This window comes from Saccopteryx bilineata, chromosome 1 (genome assembly GCF_036850765.1).
Source record: "Saccopteryx bilineata isolate mSacBil1 chromosome 1, mSacBil1_pri_phased_curated, whole genome shotgun sequence".
In the NCBI taxonomy this organism is placed as follows: domain Eukaryota; kingdom Metazoa; phylum Chordata; class Mammalia; order Chiroptera; family Emballonuridae; genus Saccopteryx; species Saccopteryx bilineata.
In genome coordinates, this window is record NC_089490.1 from 348,469,384 (window position 1) to 348,497,372 (window position 27,989).

General features: G+C 53.2%; 1 protein-coding gene across 2 annotated transcripts in view; it reads left to right on the top strand.

Annotated features, from left to right (window-relative positions):
- Window positions 1-4,869: 4,869 nt before the first annotated feature.
- The window catches only part of PDE2A (phosphodiesterase 2A), a 96,215-nt gene continuing 73,095 nt past the window's right edge, over window positions 4,870-27,989 (top strand). Inside the window, exon 1 of one of the 2 annotated variants that reach the window (XM_066250597.1) lies at window positions 4,870-5,092. In XM_066250597.1, the coding sequence (XP_066106694.1) occupies window positions 5,022-5,092 (71 nt within the window). In that variant the 5' untranslated portion in view covers window positions 4,870-5,021. The remainder of the gene's footprint in view (window positions 5,093-27,989) is intronic. The other variant, XM_066250600.1, reaches the window with a different exon arrangement.

The following is a 27,989-nucleotide window of genomic DNA, read 5'->3' on the forward strand; positions in this document are numbered from 1 at the left end:
AAAGCTGCTCCACCTTGAAGCTGTTCTGGAGACTGTGGTAGCTTTTTGTTTCTTTGTCAGCAAAGGCTTTGTCACCCGTGGTGTGATGGGGTGGATGCTTAGAGTAGGAATGCAGGGAACTGTGCCAGGCCCTTGCCAAGGACATAGTACTCCTCTAGCTATAGGTGGTGGCTTCCTAGGCAAGAAGAAGATGGAGAAGCACTGTGTGATGGCTCCCTGAGCTCCCCTCCACCCGCCACCCTATTCCCAAGACCCAGATGTGGGCCCATCCTGGCCTCCAGCCAGAGGGAGTCACCCAGGGGTTTTCAGGCCAACCCTCCGTGAAATTCATGTTCTGCCAATTACCAGCCTTCCCCCAGCCTACCAGAGAGCTCAGGGCTATTTCACACTTTATGGTTTCAGTCTGCCCTGTGGGGGGTGAATTCCCACAGAGCAGGTCAGTGAGGCCCCCCCTCTACATCACCTGTGTCCCCACATCCTCCTGCAGCCTCCTAGGGCTTGCTCCGATGTGGTCCTGGATTGAGCTCTGAATACTCTACTTTCCTCCATCATTTCTCACTTGTACCTGGTGAGGCTGCTCCAAGCCTTGTGCCTGGGACTGAGATGCTAGGACCTTAGTTTGTCCTTGAGGAAAATGTGATCCTGAGCAGGGGGGAAGCATTGGTGAGACAGGTGGTAAGTTAGAGAAGGTAGAGGCAGTCGAGGCTGCTCAGTGCAGAATGCAATAACCTCTCCTGCCTCCGTAGTTCCCTATAGGTGGGGGCAAGGTGTGTGCTGAGCTAACCCAGGGAGAATGGGTCAGCATTTGGGATGGGAAGAGAAAAGGAAGAGGAGAGGGAATTCAGCCTGGGAGGAGAAGCAGACTGTGCCAAGTGAAGGAGCAGTGAAAACACTGGTATGTGCTTAGGGACCAGAGGCTGCTCCATGTGGAGCAGAGGACGGGAGAGTCCCTCAGGTTGATCATGAGAGACCTTAGATGCCAGGTGGAGGGGCTTGGGCTTTATCCTGAGGAATCTGGGGAGCCATGCAAGGATTTTGAGGAAGAGTTACATGACCAGCTAGATGTCTTAGAAAGGTGACAATAGCCTGACCTGTGGTGGTGCAGTGGATAAAGCGTCAACCTGGAAATGCTGAGGTCGCCGGTTCGAAACCCTGGGCTTGCCTGGTCAAGGCACATATGGGAGTTGATGCTTCCAGCTCCTCCCTACCTTCTCTCTCTGTCTCTTCTCTCTTTCTCCCTCTCTCGCTCTCTCTCTCCTAAAATTAAAAAAAAAAAAAATTAAAAAAAAGGTGACAATAGGTACAGGATGGAGGTGGAATAGAGGGGCTGAAGAATGGTCAGGGGAGGTAAAGGAAGCTGGGGCTTGGGGAATGAAGGGAGTTGGAAGATGTGAGAATTGACAAGGCCTTCATGACAGATTTGTTGCAAGAAGTGAAGAGGGAAGAGGCAAAGCAACTTTAAAGTTTCCAGAATGGGGATTAGAAGTTTGCTGATGCATTCAATAGAGACAAAAGCTGTATTGGATGCTGACTAAAGTGTGAGGGGCTTGTCAGATGTCCCCAGAAGAGATGTCCAGGACGCAGCATGTACCAGTCATCTGGAGCTTCAGAGAGAGAGCTGGGCGGAAGGCCACTCGGATTTGTTGGTTCGTTGGTGGGAAGCAAGCTCCATGTTCTGTGGGGGTGGAGTGGGGAATGAGGAGAGATAGGGCCCGGTGCTTCTGTGAGGAGCACCTGTCGATATTGAGGGGGTGACGATAGGATGAAGCAGCAAGCAAGAGTTGGTGCCATCTGGAAGGTGGGAGGGAAACAACTTCGCAAGAGAGCCGGGAGGGCGCTGAGAAGTCGTCTTCGGCCAGGAGGAAGTAGCTGGAGCCTGGGGGAGGCTGGGTCCTCCTGTCGCTTTGGGCAGCCGTCCGTCCCCCAGGAGCATTCTGCTTCCTCTCACCTCCCTCCAGCTCCCCAACTAGCAAAAACAGTGTCTGCTGACCGGCTGCTGGGTTTGCAAACGGGGCATTCACGGATCAGCACCGCGGAGAGCGTCCGGAGGGCGGGGTCTGAAGCAGGACGGGGCGTCGCTGTTCTCGCTCGGGCCCTTGGATTCCTTGCTAGGGCTGGTCTTCCAGGCCGGTTCGATGTGGAGGAGGGAGGAGCAGACTGGATAGTATCAGGCTCTCCCCTTTCTGTACCTTCCCACTCCCAGCGCTACCCTACAGGAGCCCCTACCTAACTTTGGGGACTGATACACCTTTGGCCCCACCAATTCAACCTCTTTAGGGAGGAAGGGAGGAGAGGAACACACTATTTACTGGGAACCTTGCAGGCATTCCCCAGAGCTCTTTGAGCTTGGAATTTGTGACCTCATCTTTACAATGACAAAACTAAGTTAAAGTTCAGAGAAGTTCAATAGCTTGCCCAGCATGGGGGCACGATGCAGGGGGAGGGGGAATTGAGGGTGTTACATTGAGTGGGACACTTGAAACTGTTAACACAATAAATTAATTTAAAAAAATAAAATTAAAAAAGACACCTTAAAAATGAACTATCATTAGATTAAAATAAAATAACTTGCCCAGGACACATGGCAGATCTGGGATTTGAACTTCCCCCTGCTGGATCTACTTTCTGGAGTACCCAGGAGTCCTGGATCTTGCACCTCGTTCCTGCAGACACCTTACTTCTGAGGCAGCTGTGGAGTTTGGTGTGACTTGTCTGAATATATTCCCAGGAGACTTTCAAAGACAAGGCCTCCACCATCCTTTCCTGAATGGGGGTGGGGCAGAATGGAGGCGAGGGTCAGGTGAGGCCTGCTCCTCCTCACCCATGCCCAGGAAGAGCACTCCTCTAAACTGCTCTGACTCAGCTTCTTCCCGCCAGGCTCCTCAGGGCGTGAAGGAGAGTCCTGAGGGCCAAGACTGGACCCAGTCCAGGGCTTAGGCTTTCTGAGACCGCAGAATGCCTTGCCAGCCAGCATGCATGAAGCAACGAGGTCCCAAGGATGGGTCAGGTGAGAAGACAGTTTGCCCAGAGCACTCAGAAAATTCTACCTTCTGGGGCCTCAGTGAGAAGCAAAAGCTCTCTCACATTTTCTTTCTTGACACTTCCTAAACCAACTGCTTTCTCTAGCACTCAGCCTGGACAGTTCTGCACGAGCTTGGTTATTCCTGTCTCTGCCCCCACCACTGTGCAGGTGTCAGGTTTCCACTGGTCTCCTGGGCTTCTCTGTCTGGAGCCTGGAGTGTGCAGTGGGGGTTATTCCCTCCACAGCTCAGCGAGGTGGGATTACTGCTAAAGGTTACAGATAGCTCCTTCAGCCTGGACTATATACCCCTTTCTCCTGAGGTTACCTCTTCGTCTTTGAGGACCCAGCTGATATCCTTTCTTACAGAAACGTTTGTACCATCTGATGGGTCATGGGCCCCCTCTAGGCACAACCGACCCTGTGCTTTCCTTTATCACAGTGGTCCCCAACCTTTTTTGGGCCATGGACCGGTTTAATGTCAGAAAATATTTTCACGGATCAGCCTTTAGTGTGGGACGGATAAATGTATCACGTGACCAAGACAAGCATCAAGAGTGAGTCTTAGAAGGATGTAATAGGGAATCTGGTCATTTTTTAAAAATAAAACATCGTTCCAACTTAAATATAAATAAAACAAATAATGTAAGTTATTCCTTCTCTGCGGACCAGTACCAAATGGCCCACGGACCGGTACCGGTCCACAGCTCAGGGGTTGGGACCACTGCTCTATCACACTACAAGTTCCCCCACCCCTTGCCTGAGTGCTTCTCCAAGGCAAGAAACAGTTTGAATCATATCAGATGAGATTGACCAGTCACAGGTGTTTGTAAATGAATGAATATGTTAATGGTGGAGCCAATGTCCTGCCTCAAAGTGTGGAGTTTTTTCTCCTATATCTAACAGGATCTCTGCTGAGACAACTCCCTACCTGTTCTGTTTAAATTGCCTCCATTCCATTGGATTAAATCCTCCTCCTGAGGAGTCCTCTCTGGGGCAGGGCAGAGGTGCAGCAGGCCTTCCCCCATGGCTGTAGCCTATTGACAGTGAAGACCTTATGGGGATGCTGTGGCTTGGTGCCCACGACTCCTGGCAGGAGTCCATACCCAAGCATCATCTCCCAGATAAGCAGAGCCACCAAGAGGAGAACTCTGTGATAAGGCTCTGAGTCCAAAAGGCCATCAGCAAAAGCCCTCTGAACCTTTTTTGTACCCAAATCTGTGCTGGGAATACACATAGGATGTGATGTAGACCCATTAAGGGAGCCCAAAGGAGTTCTACCTGGAGGCCTGGCCCTTCTACACCTGAGGGCCTCTGTGAAGTGGCTCAGGAGTGTTTTGCCTGAGGGCCTCTGTGAAGGCGGGTAGCAGAAAGTCTGTCCCCTCTACCTGCCCCTCACCCCGATCCTATCCAAGCCTCTGTTTGGGTTCCTAGATCAGCCTCTCCCCATCCCCTCCTCTCCACTTCTGTCTCTAATTTTCTCCCCTTTTCTGCCTTTGTCTGTGTGTGTGTGTGTTTCTTTCCTGTCCCTCTCTGATCTCTTTGTAGTTACATCTTGATTTCTATGGGGTTCAGATCCCTTTCCACTCTCCATGTGTTTCTCTCCCTTTCCTCTCTGTTTCTCTCTGCCTCTCCTCTGTGTGAGTCTTTCTTTTTCTCTTCCAGCCAGTCTCTCTCTACCCCTCCCTCTCGCCCTCTCTGTCTGGGCCTCTCTGTTCCTCCTCCCTGTCCCCTCCCCCTTCTGCATTATCAGAACTGCTCCAGCCTCCTCCCGTAGCCAGCCTAGCGGCAGAGGCAGTGGAAGCAGGAGAGGCGAGAGCAGCAGGGAGCAGCCAGGGCAGCAGGGCTGGGTTGGGGTGTTGAGTCCAGGCTGAGTAGGGGACAGGCTGCTGCTCTTGGTCTCCCTGCCTTCTGGATCAGGCGCCCTGCCTGGGACCCTGGGCTGGGTGGTCAGGGTGAGGTGCCACCTTAGTCTGGCTGGGGAGGCAGACGATGAGGAGTGATGGGGCAGGCGTGCGGCCACTCCATCCTCTGCAGGAGTCAGCAGTACCCGGCAGCGCGACCGGCTGAGCCGTGAGTACTGTCAAGGGGCTGGGGGCTGGGGGCTGGGTGAGTGACTGCAAGAGATGCCATGGACAGGGTCCTGAGAGTTCCTCCAAGGAGCTGGGTTTGGCATGGAGCTGAGCCACATGGGAGGATCGATCTTGCTCCTGGGCACTTGGTTGCTGGACTGTAGAATGGTGATGGGGGAGGGCTCTGTGCAGGGTGGGGATGCCTGGTGTCAATCTAGGTGGTGATGTGGTCAGGGTCCCAAAGAACGGGCCGGTGGTTTGGAGAGGGCTTGGTAATAAACCTGAATCATTCCTTCAAGGGCTGAGGTTGGGGGAGGTCTGTGGGGAGTGGGGGTGGGTTCCAAGGAGCTCTGGGGCTGATAGAGATGGATAGATTCAAGACCTTGAAGAGGGACAATGTCTGGACCACTGGGGACTCCTGTATGTGTATGTGTGTGTGTATGTGTGTATGTGTGTGTGTGTGTGTGAGAGAGAGAGAGAGAGAGAACATAAAAATGAATGAGTGGCCCTGGGGCAAGAGAGGGTCTGAGGCAACTGGTCTCCATGGAACTGGGATTGGGATTCAAAGCTGCCAGTTTAGGCAAGTTGACGCCAAAGCACCTGTCCCAGGGAGAGCCAGTGTTTGTTGGAACGAGGCCCCTGTGCACCAGCCTCGTGTTTGCCCACGTGCAGGAGGGTGCTTGTGCAGGTGAGTGAAGGTGGTTTAGGAGGTGCCCCTCGCTGTCTGTAGGTTGCTGAAGTGGGCAAGTGATACGCATGTCTCCAAGCCAGTGAGGTGCAGGTCTATGCCAGGCTACCTGAGGGTATGTGTATGTGTACATGCGTGGGGTGCGAGGGGACAAGTGAGGTATAAAGGGACCTGTAGAGTTCCAGGGTTCTTGGTGGTTGGATGTGCAGCAGCATGTCAGGGTGTGTGAGCATCCCAGTGTGACTGTGAGAGCTTATCTGCCCATGTCTGAGTGCAGGTTGGTGTGTGTGTGTTTGAATTTGTATGTTGGCATGCATGTACATATATGTGTTATGTCTACAAAATAAAATGACTCAATATTGAGCATGTTGCTTGATTCCATGTGCATTTGTGTTTGTGGGTATATTTGTTAGTATGTGAATATTAGTGTTGCTGCGTGTGTGTGTGTGTGTGTTAGCATGAGTGTCCTGATGTGGGTGTGTGATCAGGATGCTACTGTGCATGAGTGTATGTTGGTGCTTGTGTGGTTGGTGTGCGTGTATGTGTGTGTGTGTACGTGTGTGTATTCATCTGAGTGTGTGTGGGTGGCTGTTTTCTTTCCCTGGTGAGTGAGGACACAGCTGACACCCTGTGGCCCACTGAGGCAAGGTGGGGGCAGCTAAATGTGTGACCACCTCTGTGAGTCTAGAACAATTCATTCTACACCCTGTGGAGAGATGCAGAAAAGAAATAGGCAAGAATGGCTCTGCCCTCTAAGCTCCCTAGACATGAAATAGCTTGAGAATAATTGAGCAGTGAAGACCAGGATCAAGCTAACAGGTGGGGGGTGGGTGGGTACAGCATGAGCAAAGGCCATAGGTTGGGATCTGGCACATAGAGTGAGGAGGCTGGAGGGTAGGCATGACCACATCCTGCGAGACTTTGAACTCCAGGCTTCAGAGGCTTTGTTTATCCTGATGATCCTGGGGAGTCCAGGAAGGTATTATGTGGTGGAGGGGCATAATCAAATTATTAGGGGTTTTAGAACGCTGCCTCAGTGGTGCTGTCAGAGTTGACCTGGAAGAGCGAGATGGGGACCAGGATGCTAGTGTGGCCAGGCCGGTACAGGCATCAGTGAGGTCTGGGTCTGAATGGGCCAAGGTGCACATGAGACCAGGACCTCCCTGGAGGGGAAGATTGGAGGACTTGGGACGCAGATGGGGAAGGGAGCAGGAGGTAGCCTAGCCTTGTACTGTGCTGGGATTGGGGGGTGGGGCGTGTAGTGGCATGACCTTAGAGATCAGCATGTCAGAAAGGAAAAGCCCTAAGAAGCCTCAGGCAAGTACGATAGTGGGGAGACTGCAGGGTTCCTAGTCAGTGTGCAGAGGGTCAGAGAACACAGCCACCTTTTCCCAGATGGGGAAACTGAGGCTATGGCTTTGTTACCCTCCTCTGGCTGCAAGGCTGGGGCAGAAGCTCTTCATCAGACCCGAGTCTCAGTCTCTTCCTTTAAGCCCTGCAGGGACCTCTTGGTTGCTGAGTTGGGTTGGCTCAGTGACAGTTAATTGCCTTTAGGCTCCCCACAGCCCCTACTTCCCCCTGCCCACCGAGCAGCTCCTGCCACTCTTCCTGCTTCCCACTCTAGCCTCCTGTCCCCAGGGACTACTGATGGCTTGGCTGGGATCTAGCCAAATGGGGGAGGCAGAACTGGCAGCACCCCCTTCAGTCTTAATGGGCTGGGAGTCTCACTCTCAGCTGTGCTGCTGTCAGGCTGGGCCCACACTCCTCAGGCCTCTGCTGGTGGCCTGCACAGTCTACCCTCTCAGCTCACTTCCATTCCTGCATGCATCCATTCATTTATTCAGTCATTTATTCAGCAGGGATTCTCCAGTGCCTGCTTGGTGCCAGCTGGGCCTGGTCACTAGGGACACAGAGGACGCCAGCCCAGACCCTGCTCTCAGGGAGTACCCAGTCTGATGAGGGAGGCAGAAGCGAACAGTGCCTGCAGAGGGAACCCCGAGAACGAGGCGGGCTGCACCAAGCCAGTGTGTTTCAGAGAAAGGCATTAGGACTGGATTTTGAAGAATGGATAGATCTTGAAGGTTGGACAAGGACTGCCCAAGCAGGGAAGAGCAGAGGGGACAGCATGTAAAGGTGGGTAGATGTGAGAAACCATGGCATGTTCAAGGGGCAGAAAGAGTTTGGGTTGGCAGGAGCAGGGAGGGCACTGAGAAGAGAGGGCAGAAGCAGTCAGGTTCTGTAGGGTCTCAAAAGCCAGGCTAAGGAGCTTGGGCTTTTCCTTGTCAGATTAGGGAGCTGGGGAAAGGCTTTTGAATAGGAAGCCTCCCCTAGGAAGTCCTCCTAGGTTCTCTCACCCTTTGACCCTATGATCCACCCTGAAGTCTCTTTGATGCTACAGGATCAAAAATGTGCCCCAAACTCAGCCTTTCCCGATGTTGTCCCCTGTGTGTGAGCTCCTAACCCAGCCAGCCAAGAAGTTCCTCAAAGGCAGGAGCCACCTCCTTGTGCCTCCCTACTCATAGCATGGGACAGGGCACACAGTCTCAGTGTAGCCACTGAGTGGGAGAGGACATGAAGAACGTCTGGGCTACCATCTAGAAGTTGCTTCCTCTCTGCCACTTGCTGACAGATCTATCCAGCCCAGCTTTTGTACTCCCTGGGGCAGGATATTCATCTCTTCCCTCTTGGCTAGCCCTTCCCTTGTAGTGGTTATATCTGCCCTGGGGCCATCTACAGGGCCTAGCTACTCTGAGATACCTAGCCTGGCCATGTGTCATTTCTCTGTCCTGGTCACTGTTGTTCCTCAGGGCCAGGCTGAGGCACAATGGTGCAGGAATACATCCTGGGCAGAAGAAAGATGAACAGATGGTAAAACTGAGATGGGGCAGTTCCTACACAGGGCTAGGCTGAGGCACAATGGTGCAAGAATACATCCTGGGCAGAAGAAAGATGAACAGATGGTAAAACTGAGATGGGGCAATTCCTACACAGGGCCAGGCTGAGGCACAATGGTGCAAGAATACATCCTGGGCAGAAGAAAGATGAACAGATGGTAAAACTGAGATGGGGCAGTTCCTGACCCCTCTCCAAGAATTATGATAAAGAAACAGGAATGGCCAGAAACAGGAGTGAGAATAACAACAGGAAGAACTTTCTACTAGCACAGAGGGTTGTGGGATCTCCTGGCTTCGTGAAGGGGGAGTCTCCCAGGGCAGGAAGGGGAGTTGAAGACAGAAGCATTCTCCATCCCTACCCTTCCTGCAGGTGAGTGATGTCATCCAGGGAGAGGGGGACTAGAAGGGTTCAGAGAGACAGGGGAGCGGGATAGAGATCCATCCATTCCTTGGTTCCTTCAGCAGCCATTCACTGGGTTGCTGCTCAACCAAACATGGCAGTCCCATGGGGAAATGGACAGAACTAGTGACCATGTGGAGGGAAGCCATGGTCTTCCCCACCTCTGCCAGTGTCAAGGGAAGGCATTTAAGAGGAGGGGCTTTAGGGCTGGCCTTAGAAACAGGAGTCACTTCTCCAGGCACAACTGAGGACCAGCTCCAAGAACAAGGGACACCATAGGCAAAGTCTTTGAGGTGAGCACAAGTATGGCTTTGCTTATGTGAGAACTGTGTGAATTCAAAGTGACCTAAGCATGAAGTGCAGGGTGGGGGAAGGACTGGGCAGCGATGAACAGGAGAGTGAGGGGGTTGAGGTTAGACTATAGGAGGCACTTTCTGTCACCCAGGTGTCTCCCAACAGCCTTGCCACATAGGGGTGGCCATACATTTACAGCTTTTTCATCTCTTCTAGTGCTCCTCGCAGTTCTGCTGACAGGCTCTCCTTGCTTGAGAATGGGGTATTCAGTGAAGAAAAGAGACCCTGGAAATTTGGGAGAGTCAGTGGCTGAAGATTAAGGGCCCTTTTCAGAAAGTGGCAAGCAATAAGTGCAAAGTAAATGCAAACCAGCTGGCTTGGGTTTGGCAGCTTTGGCCTGGAGGATGAGACATCACCCCTTTTGTGCTGGTCTCCACCCCCTCTGACCCGGCCTCTAGGACAGCAAGAGCAGTCTTTGCTGCTCTGAGCAACCCAGCTTGTCTGAGCCACAAGATTGTGGCCTCCAGGGCGGAGGCCACAGGCTCCCTGTCAGCACCCCAGTCCTCTTGGGAAGTCAATATATTTAGTAACAGCGATGTTTTCAACACATTTATTTCCCATTGTTCAGCTGCCTGCTCCCTGGGAAAGGTCAGGTCCCCAGTGACGTGACCCAATTTTTGAAGTCCCTGAAGTCACCCTTCTTATTGCTCTCCCTGAAAAACAGGAGGCAACTGGGGCTTGGTGTAGCAGAAGAGATTTCAATCAGACATCTGGGGCCTGACCTGTGGTGGCGCAGTGGATGAAGTGTTGACCTGGAATACTGAGGTTGCTGGTTTGAAATCCCTGGCTTGCCCAGTTAAGGCACATACGATAAGCAACTACTACGAGTTGATGCTTCCTGCTCCTCCCCTACCCCTTTCTCTTTCTCTCCTCTCTCCAAGAAATCAATAAATAAAATCTTTAAAAAATTATAGAAAAAAATCAGACATCTGGAAGAGCTTCCCAACAGTGTAGTTGCTGAGATAAATGGACCCTGGGGCTTCTGGCTCTCACTCTTTGGATGGCTACCCGGGTTTCAGAGGAGGCTTTGAAAATAGGATAGAGAAGTTGGCAGACGGGCAAAGGTTCAAATTTCAGCAGCATTACTTTGTAGCTGTGTGGTCCTGGGCAACTAACTTAACTTCTCTGAACCCCACTGAGTAGTGGAGTGGGAATAATAATACTTTCCTGCCAGGATAACTGAAGAATCTGGAAGTGGAGAGCGTGGTGCCAGGCACGTAGCAGGTGCTTATAAAGTTAGTTCCTGCCTTTATGAACCACCCACATGTACCTACACTTTTAGAAAGATTCAGTGGGGCCTCGAGGGGGAGATACAAGATCTAGGAGCTCAGAAGCTGTCACTGTGTGGGAGACAAGCTGGTCTGAAATGGAGCTGTGATGGTGGGAATGGTAAGAAGTGTGGATGTTCTGTGGGAGGGGCTGAAGGGCCTCAGACAGGTGACCAACCCCCTAGGCTGCCCGGTCTGGTCTGAAACACATCCCCAGGGAATACAATGGAGGAAGGGGTTTGGTGAGAAAGGGTTTATACCTGTGGCCACACCCATGACAGTCTGTGAGTCATTCTGGGAGTTGTAGTCTGGTGTGAATTTGTAGTAAGTACACTAGTACTACCTCTCATTGAATACAAATCCACACCCTGCTGCTAAGGCTGGCTGGGGGAAGGCCCTACAGGTGAGGTAGCCTTGTCCCTTCCTTCAGAAATCCCTCAGCCTGCTATGTGTTGGGGGGTGCAGGTGGGGGCAAAGATGAAAGGGTTAAGCCATAATTTTGACTCTTCACAAATTCATTCACGAGCTTACAGCTTGCAGAGCACTGTTTTTATTTTCGTGATCTCATTTAATCCTCACCACAAACACAAGAGACTTCTGCTTTCTGGATGAAGAAACAGGATCTGAGAGGGGAAATGACTTAGCCAAAAGTATTCAGACAGTGACGAATGGAACCCAGCCTGGAGCACAAGTCTGTCTTCCCCCACGCTTCTGCTCTTTCTCTGGGTTATTGTTCTAGATGGCAAAGGCCAGGCCTCAAAGGGCAGGCAAGATGTGAACAATTGAACATCTCAGCAGAGGAGCAGCTGAGCTAAGGAAGCTTCCCTGGCTCAAGGGACAGAAGACAAGGACTGGGCTCCTTGGGATGAGGCTAAGAGGTGGGCTAGCCAGCTCAGAAACCTGATTCCAGGCTCAGAGTTCGGACTTCTTGCTGTGGTCCATTAGAATTTGCACAGGGTTTTGAGCAGGAGCAGGACTTGATTAGAGCTGGGCTTTGGGAGGACTGATCGTGCAGCCCTGGGTGGAATGGATTGGAGTGGAGAAACCCCAAACAGCTCGAGGCTTCTGAGCTCCATCCTTGGACTCCCAGCATCTTGCTCCTTTTCCTCCTCCATACTTCTCCACTTCCTCCTCCTCTTCCTCTTCTCCTCTTCCTTCTATCCCACTCCCTCCCACTCCAGCCTGGGGAATGATAACTGCATACCACAGAGCTGAACTGTAATGCCACCCATCTTCAGCAGGGGTTACTGTCACATACTGTCCATTCCAGCTTAGATCATCCTGATGTTTGAAAGGCCAGAGAGAAGGAAGGAAGAAGCTGGACAAGGAGCAGAGATAAAGGGTGGAGAAAGGACAGCCCATTGTTCTTCCCTTTCCATAGGCCTGGGTGGGTGGGCCCTTCTGAAATGGTACAGGGAAGAAGGAAAGTGAGGAAAGGCTGTACCCCACCCAGCAGGCACAGACACACTGGAGGCCTTAAGCCAGTGGACAAGAAACTTTCTCCTCACAGTTCAGGGCCAGGCTTAGATTTGGACATGGATTTAGAGCGACATTGCTGTTGGCGTCTGGATTTCTATTGGATTGTGAATTGCTTGATATCGCAGCGGAGGCGAGATTGGTTGGTTTGTGTCCTTTGTATCTGAGTGTGTGGTATGCCTAAATGTGAGCTTCCAGTTGTGCATGTGTGTCTTTAGGTCTGAGAGGGCTAGAGCATGTGGATCATTGTATAAAAGTGTGGACATATTCATATGTGTGAACATGTAAGGGCCCATTTTTATGCCTGATTTATTGGTAAATGGTTATGTGCACACAAATGTGGCTTGTGTGTATATATACCTGTGTGTAGAGTGTTATGTGCATATGTTCTAGTAAAACTGTGTGTGGTGTGGATCTCTGTGTATATGGTGTCTGTGTTTTAGTGTGAGCGCATGGGTGAGTGAATGTGTGGGAAGAGACATACCGTACACCTGCTCTGCTGTCCCGGCAAGTTCATGCCCAAGGTCTGGCTACTCAACACTTTCTTTCCTGGGCCCTCCCTGCCTGAAGGTGGAGATGAGATGTGTGTGGACTTGGGCTGAGCGGTTGTCAAGTGTGGGGCTGGGGTTTCCTTAGGGGACTCTGGGACCCTCCTAGTCAGGGAGGGCCCTGGGAGGATCAGGTTGTCTTTGTGTTCAGGCTCAGAGTGAGTCAGCCAGGATCTGGAGCTATTTATCCTTTTTTTTTTTTTCAGAGAGAGAGAGTCAGAGAGAGGGATAGATAGGGACAGACAGACAGGAACAGAGAGAGATGAGGAACATCAATCATTAGTTTTTTGTTGCGACACCTTAGTTGTTCACTGATTGCTTTCCCATATGTGCCTTGACCGTGGGCCTTCCGCAGACTGAGTAACCCCTTGCTCGAGCCAGCGACCCTGGGTCCAAGTTGGTGAGCTTTGCTCAAACCAGATGAGCCCGTGCTCAAGCCGGTGACCTCGGGGTCTCGAACCTGGGTCCTCCGCATCCCAGTCCGATGCTCCATCCACTGTGCCACCGCGATCTGGAGCTATTTAAACTGAGATGCTAGACGTGGCTGAGAGGTGTGTAGGTTCCATTCTCCTGGGAACTCTTATTGGTCACACCTGCACCCCACTAGAGAGTGTCAGACACTCCTGCCCAGTCCTTTTGTTGTATAAGTTGCAAATATTGAAGCCCAGAGAGGGAGTAGCGATGAACCCAACATTATACAGCGGGCTCCAGAGCCAGGTGGCTGGGCTTGGAGCAGAGAGAGGGGTGTCTCTGGCCTCTCTCCCTCGCTCTCCCTGCAGGCTCTCGAGCAGGTGGGGAGCTCAGAGTACAGATCCAGGTCTTTGGCATGAGGCCACCTCCTGTACCTGGGCATTTCCACTCCTCCCAGGCCTCAGATGCTGCCTTTGAAGTTTGAACCGGAACTTCCGCCCGCTGTGAGACTCCTCCTGGGAGCTTGTGAAGTCTGTCACTCCATGGATCAGGAGACTCCCTGGAGAGGAGACCAGTGGTGTGCTGATACCAGGCAAGGGGCCTCCTCTAGAAGCCTCATCAGATGCTTTTTTAGGTTTCTACTGCCCTAACATTTGAGGCTTTCTCTAGAATCTCTCCTGGGGCTCTTAGCACTGAGACAGCGCTGGGGTGGTCGGGGAGTCCTGGAGGCCCAGCTTGGCTCAGGGCAAGCGTGGCAGCGCAGTCCCACCCAGAAGGGGCTGCCTCGGAAGGCGGGAGGTGTGAGTGGGCAGCCGGTCAGGGAGGCTGCAGAGGAGACTCCTGCCCTAGCAGGCAAGTTGGTTGCAAGCTCTCTGGAGTCATTCAAGCTGTAGCTGCCAAGAGAGGTTTGAGCTCTAGAGTGCTCCCCCTGGCAGCTTGAGCAGTGGAAAGGGAAAGGTGTGAGGTTAGACATCCAGCTGGAAGCAGGGAGGCCTCCTTCCCTGGAAACTGGAGAGAAATATGTCTTCCTGGAGGCTTAGAATTGGAGGTAAGGGGCCGGATGTGAGGACACTGATGGAGATGGGGGGCGGCGATGATGGAGAGGGCTGGGCCACTCAGCCGCAGCGCTGCTGGTTCAGCACAGGTGCAGCGGGAGCAGACAGACAGACAGCTTCATTTGTGCTGACTTGTGGGGGACTCTGGGGTGGGAGAGCCATGGCTGGGGCCGCAAACATTGGCTGTGGAAGAAGCAGGGTGGAAGCTTCCCGGTGCTGGGTGGGAATTGGGTGAGAGAGGGGAGAAGCAGGCAGCTTGGTATTGCATCCTTCCCACACCCGAGAACTCAATTATCTTAAACTTTCTGTGGGGTAGTGTTTGGTGGCTGGATGGAGAGAACTAAGGCTTAGAGGCTGCCCTTTATATTTTAAAATAACCTTGTTCAATTCCCCCAACTATCCTTCAAGAAGCTAGGCCTGTTTTGTAGAGGGGAAATAGATGACACCCTCAAATGGTTTACCTGAAGTCACTTTGATGAAGCAACTATTACAGAGGTGGGTGTATCAAGGTACTAGAACTAGCATCTGTCCAAGAGGGCAGAGGGGCAAGAAGGGTGCTCCAGGTCAGAGCGGGGCTGTCAGAGGCGGTGGGCTGGGCAAGAGTGGAATACCCCAGATTTAAACACTGCTCTCCCACCTTCATTGGCAGAACCCAACTGGAGGCCAGAAGGCAAAGAGGTGGGGGATGTGATGCAGCAGTAGAAATCAGCGTCCGGCCACAGCACAGCCACAAGGGTGGATATCTGGAAGATCTAGAGGGACAAATGGTTGATAGAAAACTGAAGCCCAGGGGGGTGCCCATTTGCCCAAGGTCATGCAGCTGGGTGGGTCTCAGTACAGAAGCCGGAAGCCAGGCCCTGCCTCTGAACACCCACTTTGTCACATTCACTGAATCCTGGGGGGCGCCCAGGTACCAGCAGGCTTCCTGGGTCACCACGTGCTTTTAGTTGCTTTTAGTTGTGGGCTGTTGCACTGGAGCTGCTTCCTGCTGTGGCTGCCCTGCTCTCTGTCTGGGCAGCACAGGGGCTGCTGGAGAATGCCTTGCAGGCGTGGCTATCCTTGGGTTTAGGAAGCTCCAAGTGAAGGGTTAGTTAGAGGGGTCAGCAGGGAGCTGGTGTGCAGACTCAGGTGAGAGGCCAGAAGGCTGCATCAGGGGTGGCTGAGGAGATATGAATTGTGTAGACAAGGCAGAGAAGGAGGGACAGCCCCCACCCCCTAGCTTACCTACCTGAGTTGTAGGCCTACTTCCCCGCAGGGTACACCCACCAATGCAGGGACGGGTGGCAACTCAGACCTGCTTCCAGGAGCATCCCTGCCCACCTCACTGGGCTGTGGCTTCCACACTGCAGAGCACTATCCACGCACCAGAAGTCACCCCCTCAGGCCATAGCTCCCAAGAGCAGAGCTGTGTCACTGTTGCCTCATCTCTTGCTAACACATGACCTGTCCACTGCCAAGTCTACTATAAGTTCTCCTTTTTAAAACCTCAATCCTGAAGTTTGATCTCAATCCTTCTTGCTGTCTAGAGCCTGGGCCTTGGGCCTCCCTGGGAGATGATTCAGGGAGATGGTCCCCTCCTGGTGCTGGGTTAGAGACCTTGGCCCAGCCACCTCATCCAAGCTCTGTGGCCCAGTGGGGATCCACTTTTAGCCTCTGCTGAGCCCCAGGCCACTGACTCAATTCCAGAGTCGATTAGCATCTCTGGGGTAGCCTTATGCCCCACTAAGTGCTGGACAATCATTCTGTGCAGCTGGACCCCAGCTCAAGCCACCCCCTGCGGCAGGCTTTTCCTTTGGCCTCAGCTATCTGATCTAAGGGACCGAGTGTCCCCAGCCACAAACACACAGCTCTAGGCATGTGGAAACAAACACAAATAAACAGAAAAACTTAACAGACACAGAAACCCACACGCAAAGCAGCAGACAGCAACACACACACAACACAGATATCGATACACACTGAGAAACAGACACAGGATGAATCTAAAAATTGACCTAGAAACCACAGAAATGGAATGAACTGAAAACCTGTGCGCACAACCCAGGAATACACACCCAGATGTGCAACACAGACACGAAGCAGCACACGCATGATGCACACCCACAGATACACTCACTCAGCATAGAGACTGCCCATCAGATAGCCAGGCCCAGCGACCTGCGGTTCTCTACCTGTTCAGCATCTCGCCTCTGGGCTGTTGCCTGTGCTGTTCCCTTTGCCTGGAACACCCTTCCTTGGTGTCCCCTCCCTTGACCTGGCTATTTCCTATCATGCTTCAGGTCTTGGTTTCGCTTCCCCACTCCTCCGCCTTGGAGCACTCCCCTGCCGCATGGCACCAGTCTTTAAGTTTGGGGACGAAGGCTTTTGCTGGTGCTTGGTGCAGTGGTGACTGTGGTTGTGAGTAGGCAATCAGGGCCAAGAAACTGAGAAGAGACAAATTTTTTTGGGGGGGAGTGAGTCAGGAATAGCACTGAGTGGGCATTTAACCCTCAGGCTGGCATAGCTGGATGCCCTGTGCCTCCTTTTTTTCAGACTCTGCCTAATATCTTTTGTGTTTATTCCAGGCTTGCTGCCTGACCCAATTCCCTCCTTCCCGAAGCTGGCCCTGCCTCTTGCCACCTCTGTGAGCTCACACATGCTCACTTGCCTCCTTCGCTTGGGTGTGCCCTGCCTCTACTCTGAAGCCTAGTGAAAACCTCATTATTCAAGGCCTGGGGTCAGAGGCACATCCTCTGTGCATGGCTTCCTAACTTATGTCATTTAGTAGAGGTGAGCGATTGTGAACAAAAGCTTTAGGGAATGTGTCTTGGTTCAAATCTCAGCTCCTCCACTTCTCAGCTGCAAGACCTTGTTCCCTCATCTGTAAAAGGGGGATGTGGCACCTTACTAGGTGGGGAGTAGACAAGACAAAGTTTGTAATGCACCTGATGCACAGTTTGGCTCCCTCTCTGGTCTTCGCAAGACCAGGGGGCGAGCTAATGAGATCAAGGATGTGTAAGTGGCCGCAGGAGGTGCCTAGTGAGTTCTTGCTAATTGGAACTGACTGAAACAAACATCTTCTGTGAGGCACCTACTGTGTGCCCTTCGTAGCTGGTTCTTTGCAGCGCCACTCAGTTTCTGCCCAGCTGCCAACTCTGTACAGCTGTTATGTTATGGGAGCCCAGAAGGTGGGTTGTGACTTCTTTTTAAAAATTTATATTTTGCATCCACTTTATTGAGGTATAATTTATCTACAATAAAATCACCAATTTAAAGTGTGTGATTCACTGAGTTTTAGTAAATATACAGTCCTATAACCACCATTTCAGTCAAGAAAGGAATATTTTATCATTGCCCCCCACATCTTCCCTGGTGCCCTTTGCCATCAGTCCCCTTTGGGATGTGACTTCTTACAGGGCTGTGAGAGGCGCTGGGCTCTCCTTGAGCTGACACACTGGGCGCAGAGAGTGGAGCTGCCTCTACCAGCCGGGAGATGCCAAGGAACGGCTGGCGTTTCTGGGCCTGGTTCCTGTGGACTGGCAGAGGCGATGTGGCAGGGAGGGGAAGGAATGCTCAGGACAGTCTCCTGGGGACAGGCTTTGCTCTGAGGGTTCGGTCAGCTGGGAGTGGTGACCCCATAAACCCACAGAGTAGGTGACAGAGTAGAGTTGGTGTTCCCACAAGCCTGCCCCTCCTAGGATCAGCTATACCTTGGGGCCCTGGTGGACGTGGCCATATGTTGGCCCAGATGGATCAGGGCCTGTCCAAGGTGCCTCCACTTCCCTCCGCATCTCTCCCACTAAGGACCATAAACCCCTCCGTGGATTAGCAATTCCCTGAAAAGAAGGGGGGCACTTTTGTTCCCCAGTTCTAGAACCAAATATTAAAGCAATTATGTAACTAGCAATAAATTACTTAAAGTAGTGACTCACTCAGTTTAATTAGAGCACAACTAGGGAGGGATTAAGGTATTTTTAGAACACACACCTCACTCCCTCTTGTGGGGGAGGCCTCTGTGCAAGGTGGGGGTGGAGGAAGTTCTGGGAGCTTATGGGAGCACCCAGGTGTCTGTAAGGAGAGGAACGCTGACCCCCACCCCGCTGAGGTCCCAGCAAAGAGAGGCAAAGTTAGAATGCAGTAAGAGGGGTTCAGATCAGATGCAAGGAACACTTTTCAGTGGCACTTATTGGAGAACTGGGACAGGTAAACTGGATTATAAACTCTTTGAGGGCAGGGACTGTGACCCCCCCCTGCCCCACCCATGGAGGAAGAATTAGATGTGGGCTCGAACACACCTGGCTTTGAACCCTGCCTTTACTAGTTACTAGTTGTGTGGCCTTCGGCAGGTTCCTTTCGTTCTAATCAGTTTTCTTCCTTGTAACATGGGTATAATAATGCCATCTTCATACATAGTTTAAAAATCAAGTAGGGTAATGTGTGTGTAAAGCTAACCCCAGTGCTGAATTACAGGACCAAAATCTCCAAAAGGGCAGGAATTAAGTTTTGTTTTGTTCACTATTATATCTCAAGGTCCATTCACAGACCACACACTCTAAAGTGCTCAATAAATGCCTGGGCCCTGGCCGGTTGGCTCAGTGGTAGAGTGTCGGCCTGGCGTGTAGAAGTCCCGGGTTCGATTCCTGGCCAGGGCACACAGGAGAAGCGCCCATCTGCTTCTCCACCCCTCCCCCTCTCCTTCTTCTCTGTCTCTCTCTTCCCCTCCCTCAGCCGAGGCTCCATTGGAGCAAAGATGGCCCGGGCGCTGGGGATGGCTCCTTGGCCTCTGCCCCAGGTGCTAGAGTGGCTCTGGTCGCAACACCCCAGAGGGGCAGAGCATCACCCCCTGGTGGGCAGAACGTCGCCCCTTGGTGGGCGTGCTGGGTGGATCCCGGTCGGGCGCATGCGGGAGTCTGTCTGTCTCTCCCCGTTTCCAGCTTTAGAAAATAAATAAATAAATAAATAAAATAAATGCCTGTTGAATGAATGCATGTTAGTTTCATCCCCAACCTCCTGCTCAAATGGGTCCTTTATTTTGAGGTTCTGGGAATGAAGGAAGTGGATGAGAGGAGGGCAAGAGTGCCTAGCAAATGAGTCTGGCCTTTCTTCCCAGGCTGAGGAAGAGGTGACTTCCAACAGAAAAAAAGCTAAACTTCCTGGGAAAGGCCTGGGAGGGTTCAGAACCAAGGACAGCCTGTGTTCTCAGGCCTGGTCTCAGCTCCAGGCGGGTAGACGGGATGGGAAAGTCTGCTCTGAGTGCCCCCTACAGCCCTGGGTGGGGGAGGGGGGGTCCGCAGGCCAGTCTGGCGACTGGCGGGACCAGGACCCTCACCCACCGTCCCTGGGGGTTCAGAGGAGGGGGGATGGGTGTGGGTGGGGCACTCTGAAAGTCTTCCCGGAGGAGAAGATTGGAATTGGTTGGGAGGATTTAAGCAGAGAACATCCAGGCGTTTGTAAAATGGATTAATAATTCTAACCCTGTAGATTTTCTGGGAGGATTGAATGAGTTACTTTTTAGGAATGTCCGGCACACGCCTGCCTGGGGCGGGGAGGGGGGCGCAATATGGGCTCACTTCTTCCCCCTTCCCTCCACCCCTTCTCAGCCCCTGTGACATTAGGAGGGACATCCCCTCCCCTGTTGGAGACAGCAGAGCATGGACACATATTCACAGACACTGGGGTGGGGGCTTTCTCTCCCGGCATTCCCCGACCCCCGACTCTGGTTGGACTGAGCTGGTCACACAGTAGGTGCATGGGGCAGTCTGGGGAAAAGTCTGTGCTCCTTCCTCCCAGCACACTGGGAGACTGCGGGGAGGACACAGCTGGATGGAGAAATGGAATCTAATCCCTGACCCTCCCGCAGACCCACAGCCCCAAGACTGCTCTCCCAGTGGCTGCTCTCATCAGCTCTGACCAGCTCTCCTCACACCTCGCTGGCCTCCCAGGGCTGGGGTGATGAATTAGTGATGACAGCATTGCAGCATCGCTATGACGACCGGGAACGGTCCTATCCTCCAGTCCGTGCAGGCAGAGGCCAGGACCCCTTCGGCTCTGGGCCTTTGTACTGATGTGTGTGTGACAGGCTCTGGGGCCCAAAGGGGAGTAGGTGGGGGGAGGTGAGTGAGGGGGAAGGAATAGGCCAGAGCATGGGGTTCCATCGGGAGTGAACTAGAGTTCATTCAGGTTGTTAGGTCCAAAATGGACCTTGGGGACAACTGTTTCTTTTTCTTCCTCCTTTTCTTTCTCTTTCTTTTCATTCCTCCCTCCCTCCCTTCCTTCTCCTTTTGGAGCACCATCCTTTTCGGAGACCCTGACTTGCTCACCTCCTCCCCAGGCCCTGGGAATCAGGCCCACCTAACCCTCACCCTTGGGAGCTCAGTGAGACGGGGACACGGACACTCCAGAGAAGGCATGTGGGGGCCGCTGGTGGCTCTGCAAGGGGGTCTGGATTAGCTCTGTCGGGGCCATGCTGGTGGCTTTGCCGAGGAGGTGACGCTCTGGCTCTGCTGAGTGGAGAGGAGGTTTTCCAGTGCAGACGCAGAGGTCTGGAGGTAGCCCGGTGAGCCGGGAGGCATGAGTCCAGAGGTGAGACATAAAGAGGGACGGGGGATTGACAAAATCCAGAGCTGCCGAGCAGGGAGCCTGGGGAAGCCCAGGAGGGAATGGGTACAGTGAGCTTGCAGTTTGTCTCACAGGGAAAGAGGAGCCCCTGAAGATTTTTTTTTTTATTCATTTTAGAGAGGAGAGGGAGAGACAGAGGAGAGACACAGAGAGAGAAGGGGGGGAACTGGAAGCATCAACTCCCATATGTGCCTTGACCAGGCAAGCCCAGGGTTTCGAACCGGCGACCTCAGCACTTCCAGGTCAACGCTTTATCCATTGCGCCACCACAGGTTAGGCGAAGCCCCTGAAGATTTTTGTTGATGCTTATTTGATTTTAGGGATGGGGAAACTGAGGCCCAGAAAGGTAAGCGATTTGATCGAGCTCGCTGAGGTCATTGCAGACAGACTGAGACTGTGGGCCTTGCAAAGGTCCTACTACACCCCAAACAGGACCTTCTGCCCCAGATTTTCTGGCCAGGGTTTTCCCAGGTACCTCCAAACTGCTACCTCTAAAAGGTGGGGACTTTGCCCTGGGTTTGAATGAAATTTGCACAGGCAAAGGCTGTGCTTACAGCCCTTCACTCCTCTGCCTGACAGGGCATGTGTGTGGTAGAAGTAGTGGGGAGTGCATTCAGAGAGGGACCGGGGAAGTCAGGGGCTTGGCTAAGGTCAGCAAGGGATTAAGGTCCTAAACGGAGTTAAACTTGGGTCTTCAGGCCCCCAGCCCAGGCACTGTGCCACATCCCCTTACTCGGAAATCTTCGGCTGAGTTGGGCATGTGCAGGAGATAAGAGCGTCTCTGAACCTGTTGTCCCTGGAGCCTGGTATTCTGTCTGCTGTGGCTGGAACTTATCTGGGCAGAGAGAGACATTTGACCCCATTGTCCTGATGAAGAAACTGAGGTCCCAAGGTTACAATGACTCACCCAGGGTTACTGAGCGGGTCGCTGCTGGGCTGAGCCTGGCTGCCTGGCCCTTAGCGCGTCTGCACTTCCCCCACCTCCCAGCTGTCCCCTGGCCTCTCTTCCATCTTGCTCTATAGCATTGCTGGGACTGCCAGCTTTGATGGATGGCCCCACATTTCAGCCTCCCTCCCGTTCCTTTCCGGATGCTGGGCTGTTAGCCTCCTAATCACCAGTCCTGCCTGGTGGCCGCCAAGCCATCCATCTCCCTCACACAGCCTCACCCAGCACAGGTGGTTTTTTTCGGGTGGGTGCTGTAGGTCACCTTCTCTGAGGCAGAGCCAGGAGTGAGGCTGCAGCCTCTACTTTAGAGGAGTTAAGGGTTAGGGAGCAGCCTACGTCCCCTTGCTGGAGTGCCAAAAATCTCTCCTGACCTAAGAGTACCTACACATGCACGCACGCACACACACACACACTCAGTAACAGTAATAAAAGCTTTCATGTATTGTGACCAGTGGTGGTGCAGTGGATCAAGTGTTGACCTGGTATGCTGAGGTCACCAGTTTAAACCCCAGGCTTGCCCAGTCAAGACACAAACGAGATGCAACTAAAAGTTGATGCTTCCCATTCCTACCCCCCTTTCTCTCTCTCTCTAAAAATAAATAAATAATAATAAAAAAGCTTTGATGTATCAAAAAACTACTGTATGCCAAACATTGTGCCAGGGCTCTGCATTATAATCTCATTCATTCTATTAGTTGGTAACTATTGGTAACCCCACTGTACAGATAAGAAAACTGAGGCTCAGAGAGGTTCAGTGATTTATACAAGGTTTCTTAAATATTTTCCTTTTTTCTAGATTTTTATTTATTCATTTTAAAGAGGGGAAAGAGAGAGAGAGAGAGAGAGAGAGAGAAGGCAGGAGGAGCAGGAAGCCTCAACTCCCATATGTGCCTTTTTTTTTTTTTTTTTTATAGACATTGGAACAACAATGTCTTTTTTTTTTTTTTTAATTTTTATTTATTTATTCATTTTTTAGAGAGGAGGGGGGAGAGAGAGAGAGAGAGAGAGAGAGAGAGAGAGAGAGAGAAGGGGGAGGAGCAGGAAGCATCAACTCCCATATGTGCCTTGACCAAGCAAGCCTGGGGTTTTGAACCGGCGACCTCAGTGTTCCAGGTCGATGCTTTATTCACAGCACCACCACAGGTCAGGCCTCCACAAGGTTTCATATCCAGGAAATGAAGGAGCTGCGATTTGAATCCCAGTCATATGGTTCACATCTTGTGTTTACAACGCATCTGCATGCACGAACATGAGCCTCTGTGTCAGCCCTTGCATTACCAGTCTACCTGGACCAGGTTCCAGAGAAGTAGGGGAGTGCTAGACTGAAGAAGAGGTGAGGGGTCACCGCGTACTGTCCGCAGACTCTCACCCTGACGGTGACACCAGTCAACTGGGAGGCTGCACGAAGGGGGCAAGCTCCAGGCAGTGGGAAGAGGAGGCTGGGAGGCAGTTAATCGATAGTCCGATAGTCCCTGCAGCACTGCCTTCCAAGAACTGGGGCTCAGGGGAGTATGGCGCTGTGGGTCGATATTCCGGGCTGTGGTCCAGACCCAGCGAGCAGGGTGTGTATATGTAGAGTGAGGCTGGTGTGTACCGGCCTGCTGTCCCCTGCACCCTCCCTTGCTCTTCCTTTCCTCTTCTTCTCCGCACCTCCCTTCCACCTGCCTACCCTTCACCTTACCCCTGCTTTCCCACTGCACCCCGCCTTGGGCACTGCAGCTGAGAATCAAAGTATTGTTTCCCCGGCAATAACCTGTGTGCACCTACTGGTGCTGTGCGGCGGCAGGGAGGCCAGGGCTAGGAACTGCAGGAGGTGGGGTGAACCCTCAGCGCCCTGGCTGGACAATTTAATGATAATGAATGTCAACCGCTTCGCACCACCAGGGGCACGTAGTAGGCACTTAATTAGTCTTTGTCTTGTTCCTCCCTCAGGAGTCTGCAGAGAGCAAGGCTCTGGGGGCGGATGAGGCGCCTGTAAGGGCACATGAGCTCCCTGAGTGTCTGTCAAGTGCTGCTGACAGAGTTAGCAACGAGGAGAGAGAGAACAGAGATATTAATACCTGACACCTGACAGAGTCTAGCCGAGCCCTGTCACCCGTTTTGACATGGATAGGGGGATGTCTGGTGTTGGAAGGAATGGTGACCAGAGCAAGGCTTGGGATCTGGCCCCCCTTGCCCTCTGGGAAGGGCCCCTGAGCAGTCTTGGATCGCCCCCCTTCCTAGAGCAGCTGCCCCACCCCGGCACGTGAGCCTCCACCAGGCCCTCCAACTTGCGCTGGCCCCAGGAGACCTGGGTTCAAGTTCTGCTTCAGGCAGCTTAGGACAAGTCATTGTCTGAGGGGGGGAACTATTCTCATCTGTAACACATTGTGGTGAGGATTAATTAAGATGTCACCTGTTAGGTGCCTGCCACTTTCCCACTCCCAGAGGTCCAGCTACTCTGGATTCCCCAGAGCCTCTTCCCTGGGCACAGCCCCGAGAGGGTCAGCTGTGGGCCATCTCTCCTCAGGATGTCCGCTGCATCCTGGGGTCTGAGCCTGTTGTTGAAGAAGAAGGCAGTAGAGGGGGTTGTATCTTAGGCTCATTCACTCTGATAGGGGGACAAACGTGCTCTCAGTACTGAAGGTGCCTCCGTGAGTGGTCGGACTCCAGTGAGGGTGGGGAGGAAGCTCTGGACCGGGATTCCCAAGGCCTGCTGTTTCAGATGCTGCCTCACTGTATGATCTTGGGCAAGACTGTTCCCTGGGGAGTGAGATGTGGGACCTCTGACCGGCCTCTTTTCTAGACGATTCTGTGTTCTGGGAAGGGCCCCTGAGCAGTCTCGGATTGGTTGGTAGTGTGGTTGTACAAGGTTGCTGACACCCATGCCACAGAGGGGCAGACCACTGGGATGGGGCCCAGGACTGAGGCCAGGTCAGGACTCCTGTGACCTTGGTGCCCTTATCCTCACGCTGCCATCTTGAACTGCTACGGTTTGCTCTGCCTCCCAGTCTGTGTTGCCCCGCCTGCCCTTTCGTTCCTAGTCCTCTGTTCCTTTATTATCAGCCTCTGTATTGCCTCCTGCCTCAGGCTTATCTCCTCCTGTCATGCATCCATCCATCTCTGTCATTCCCCTGTGGCTTCCTCCTGCTCTTGGGCACACTCTCTCCCCCCCAGGGAGTTGGCCTGTCTGGGAGTCAGTCCCTCCCCACCCGTTGCCTATGTGGTCTCTGCGACTCTGACCAGCTCTTGTCTTCTACTTTCCCCCATCCCCTTCCCTGCCTCTGGATTCCCTTTGTCTCTGCAGGTCTTTCTCTATTCTTACCTGTGGGTCTCCAGTCTCTCAGGACCGGTCTGGCCCTGCCCTTCTGCCCCCTTTCTCCCTCTTGCAAGACCAGCCAGGGAAGCAGGTACAGCCCTCCAGCCTGGAGAAAGAAGTAGCCCACCCACTTGTCTTGCTAGCTGCCTCAGAAGCCCCTGACAACGCCCTCTGCCCTGCACCATACCGTGCCTTGTTGCTAGGCTTTGGGCTGGCAGCACCTGGCTTCCATAGCGACGGGTGCTTAGAAACTGAAGGCCACATCTTCCAATCCCACCACGGAGTCTTGGTGGATCTGACGCCTTTGGATCAATCAGGACAGGAAATGTGGGGGCTCTAAACTGCGTCTAGCTTAGGGAAGTGAGAGAAGAGGGGGCCATGGTCTCTGCCTGCTGGAGCTGGGGGCCTCTGGGGTGGGAGAGCTGCTCCAGTGTGGCTCTAAAGCTGAGGAGGCCTCCAGGCTCTTTTGGTGAGCTAGTCTGCTACTGTGAGACATGGGTTTGCCAGGGACCGGGCTTGGGGTGCTGTTCTACTATTTCCAGCTGTGTGACTTTAGACAGATGACATCATGTCCCAGGACCTGAGTTTTATTAACTGTAAAGTAGGATTAATGATATCATGAGAATTAAATGAGAGAGTCAACTGGGTGGCCTGGCATTCAGAAGATAGTCACTGACGGCAGTGCTCCCTTCCCCACTAAAGTTCAGATTTAATTAGCATGTAGGATGGTGGTGGAACCCTAGGCTTGGACAAGGGTATAAGCAAAAAGGTGGAGGCTGAATGCACCCCACATGTGCAGGGGTTTGCTGGGGCCCACTCTTAACTGCTATCCACAGAAGCCCACAGGCCACCAGGTTCTGAGGGGCAGAAGCCCTGGTGTTGGCGTCCTGGAGTTCTGGCATCTCAGGCAGTTAGAATAATAAAATGTTGGGATTTTTTGGCGCCTACATTTTTAGGACTTTAGGCTCTCACTTTCATAGAATGTAAAAAGCACAGATTCTTTAAATAATGGGGTGTGATAGTAGAGGCTCTGATTTTCTTATAACACAAAACTCTGTGCCTGACCAGGCAGTGGCGCAGTGGATAGAGCGTCGAACTGGGATGCAGAGGACCCAGGTTTGAGACCCTGAGGTCGCCAGCTTGAGTCAGGCTCATCTGGTTTGAACAAAGCTCGCCAGCTTGGACCCAAGGTCACTGGCTCGAGCAAGGGTCACTCGGTCTGCTGAAGGCCCGCGGTCAAAGCACATAAGAGAAAGCACTCAATGAACAACTAAGGTGTTGCAACGAAAAACTGATGATTGATGCTTCTCATCTCTCTCCATTTCTGTCTGTCGGTCCCTATTTATCCCTCTCTCTGACTCTCTGTAAAAAAAAAAAAAAAAGCTCTGTGAGTTCTTGGAACCTCAAAACCGCACACTGGGGCCTCTCTAAATGACAATTTCTGAGTTGGTAGGAGTCTTCAGAGCATGGGGCCTTGGGTCCCTTCCTTTATTTTCTTTCCTTTTTTGCTTACACTTTTTTGTGCCTTGGTGGCCCTCATGGGCTCAGTTCTAAGCAACCCTGGACTGTTTGTGTGTGTGTGCTCACATGTGCATATGTATATGTCTGCATGTCTGTACATATCTGTACATGTGTAGATGGGCGGCTGGGGTCAGTGACTGACTGCAGTCCGAGGCACCTCATGGAGCAGGGTCAGCCCAGGAATAGTCGGAGGAGGAAAGCTGGGTGGCTTGCAGGCTGCAGCTGTCCAGGCAGGGCTGTGTGGAGCTTGGGGCAGCAACCCTTGTGTTGGCTGGGATCTGCCCTCTTCCATCCACCCAGCCTGCTAGCCAGGGCTCAGGAAGATGCATCCTAGGGTTGAAATCAAAACAGCCCCACAAGACCCTGTAGCCTGGAAGGCAGGAGGCAACAGCGAGGGGAGGCGGGGAGTGGATGAGGGCATAGGGATGAGAAAATGAGTGGGTTGAGTGAGGGGATGGGGCTGAGTGAAGGGGTGGGCCTGAGTGAGGGGGGTGGGGTTGAGTGAGGGGATGGGGCTGAGTGAGGGTGGGGTTGAGTGAGGATGGGGCTGAGTGAGGGTAGGGCTGAGTGAGGGGGGTGGGGTTGAGTGAGGATGGGGCTGAGTGAGGGTGGGGTTGAGTGAGGGGATGGGGCTGAGTCAGGGTGGGGCTGAGTGAGGGGGGTGGGGTTGAGTGAGGGGATGGGACTGAGTGAGGGTGGACCTGAGTGAGGGGGGTGGGGTTGAGTGAGGGTAGGCCTGAGTGAGGGGGATGGGGCTGAGTGAGGGTGGACCTGAGTGAGGGGGGTGGGACTGAGTGAGGGTGGACCTGAGTGAGGGGGGTGGGGTTGAGTGAGGGTGGGCCTGAGTGAGGGGGGTGGGGTTGAGTGAGGGTGGGCCTGAGTGAGGGGGGTGGGGTTGAGTGAGGGTGGGGCTGAGTGAGGATAGGCCTGAGTGAGGGTGGGGCTGAGTGAGGGTGGGCCTGAGTGAGGGTGGGGCTGAGTGAGGGTGGGGCTTAGTGAGGGGGGTGGGGTTGAGTGAGGATGGGGCTGAGTGAGGGTGGGGCTGAGTGAGGGTGGGGCTTAGTGAGGGGATGGGGCTGAGTGAGGGGATGGGGCTGAGTGAGGGGATGGGACTGAGTGAGGGTGGACCTGAGTGAGGGGGGTGGGGTTGAGTGAGGGTGGGCCTGAGTGAGGGGGGTGGGGTTGAGTGAGGGTGGGCCTGAGTGAGGGGGGTGGGGTTGAGTGAGGGTGGGGCTGAGTGAGGATAGGCCTGAGTGAGGGTGGGGCTGAGTGAGGGTGGGCCTGAGTGAGGGTGGGGCTGAGTGAGGGTGGGGCTTAGTGAGGGGGGTGGGGTTGAGTGAGGATGGGGCTGAGTGAGGGTGGGGCTGAGTGAGGGTGGGGCTTAGTGAGGGGATGGGGCTGAGTGAGGGGATGGGGCTGAGTGAGGGTGGGGATGAGTCAGG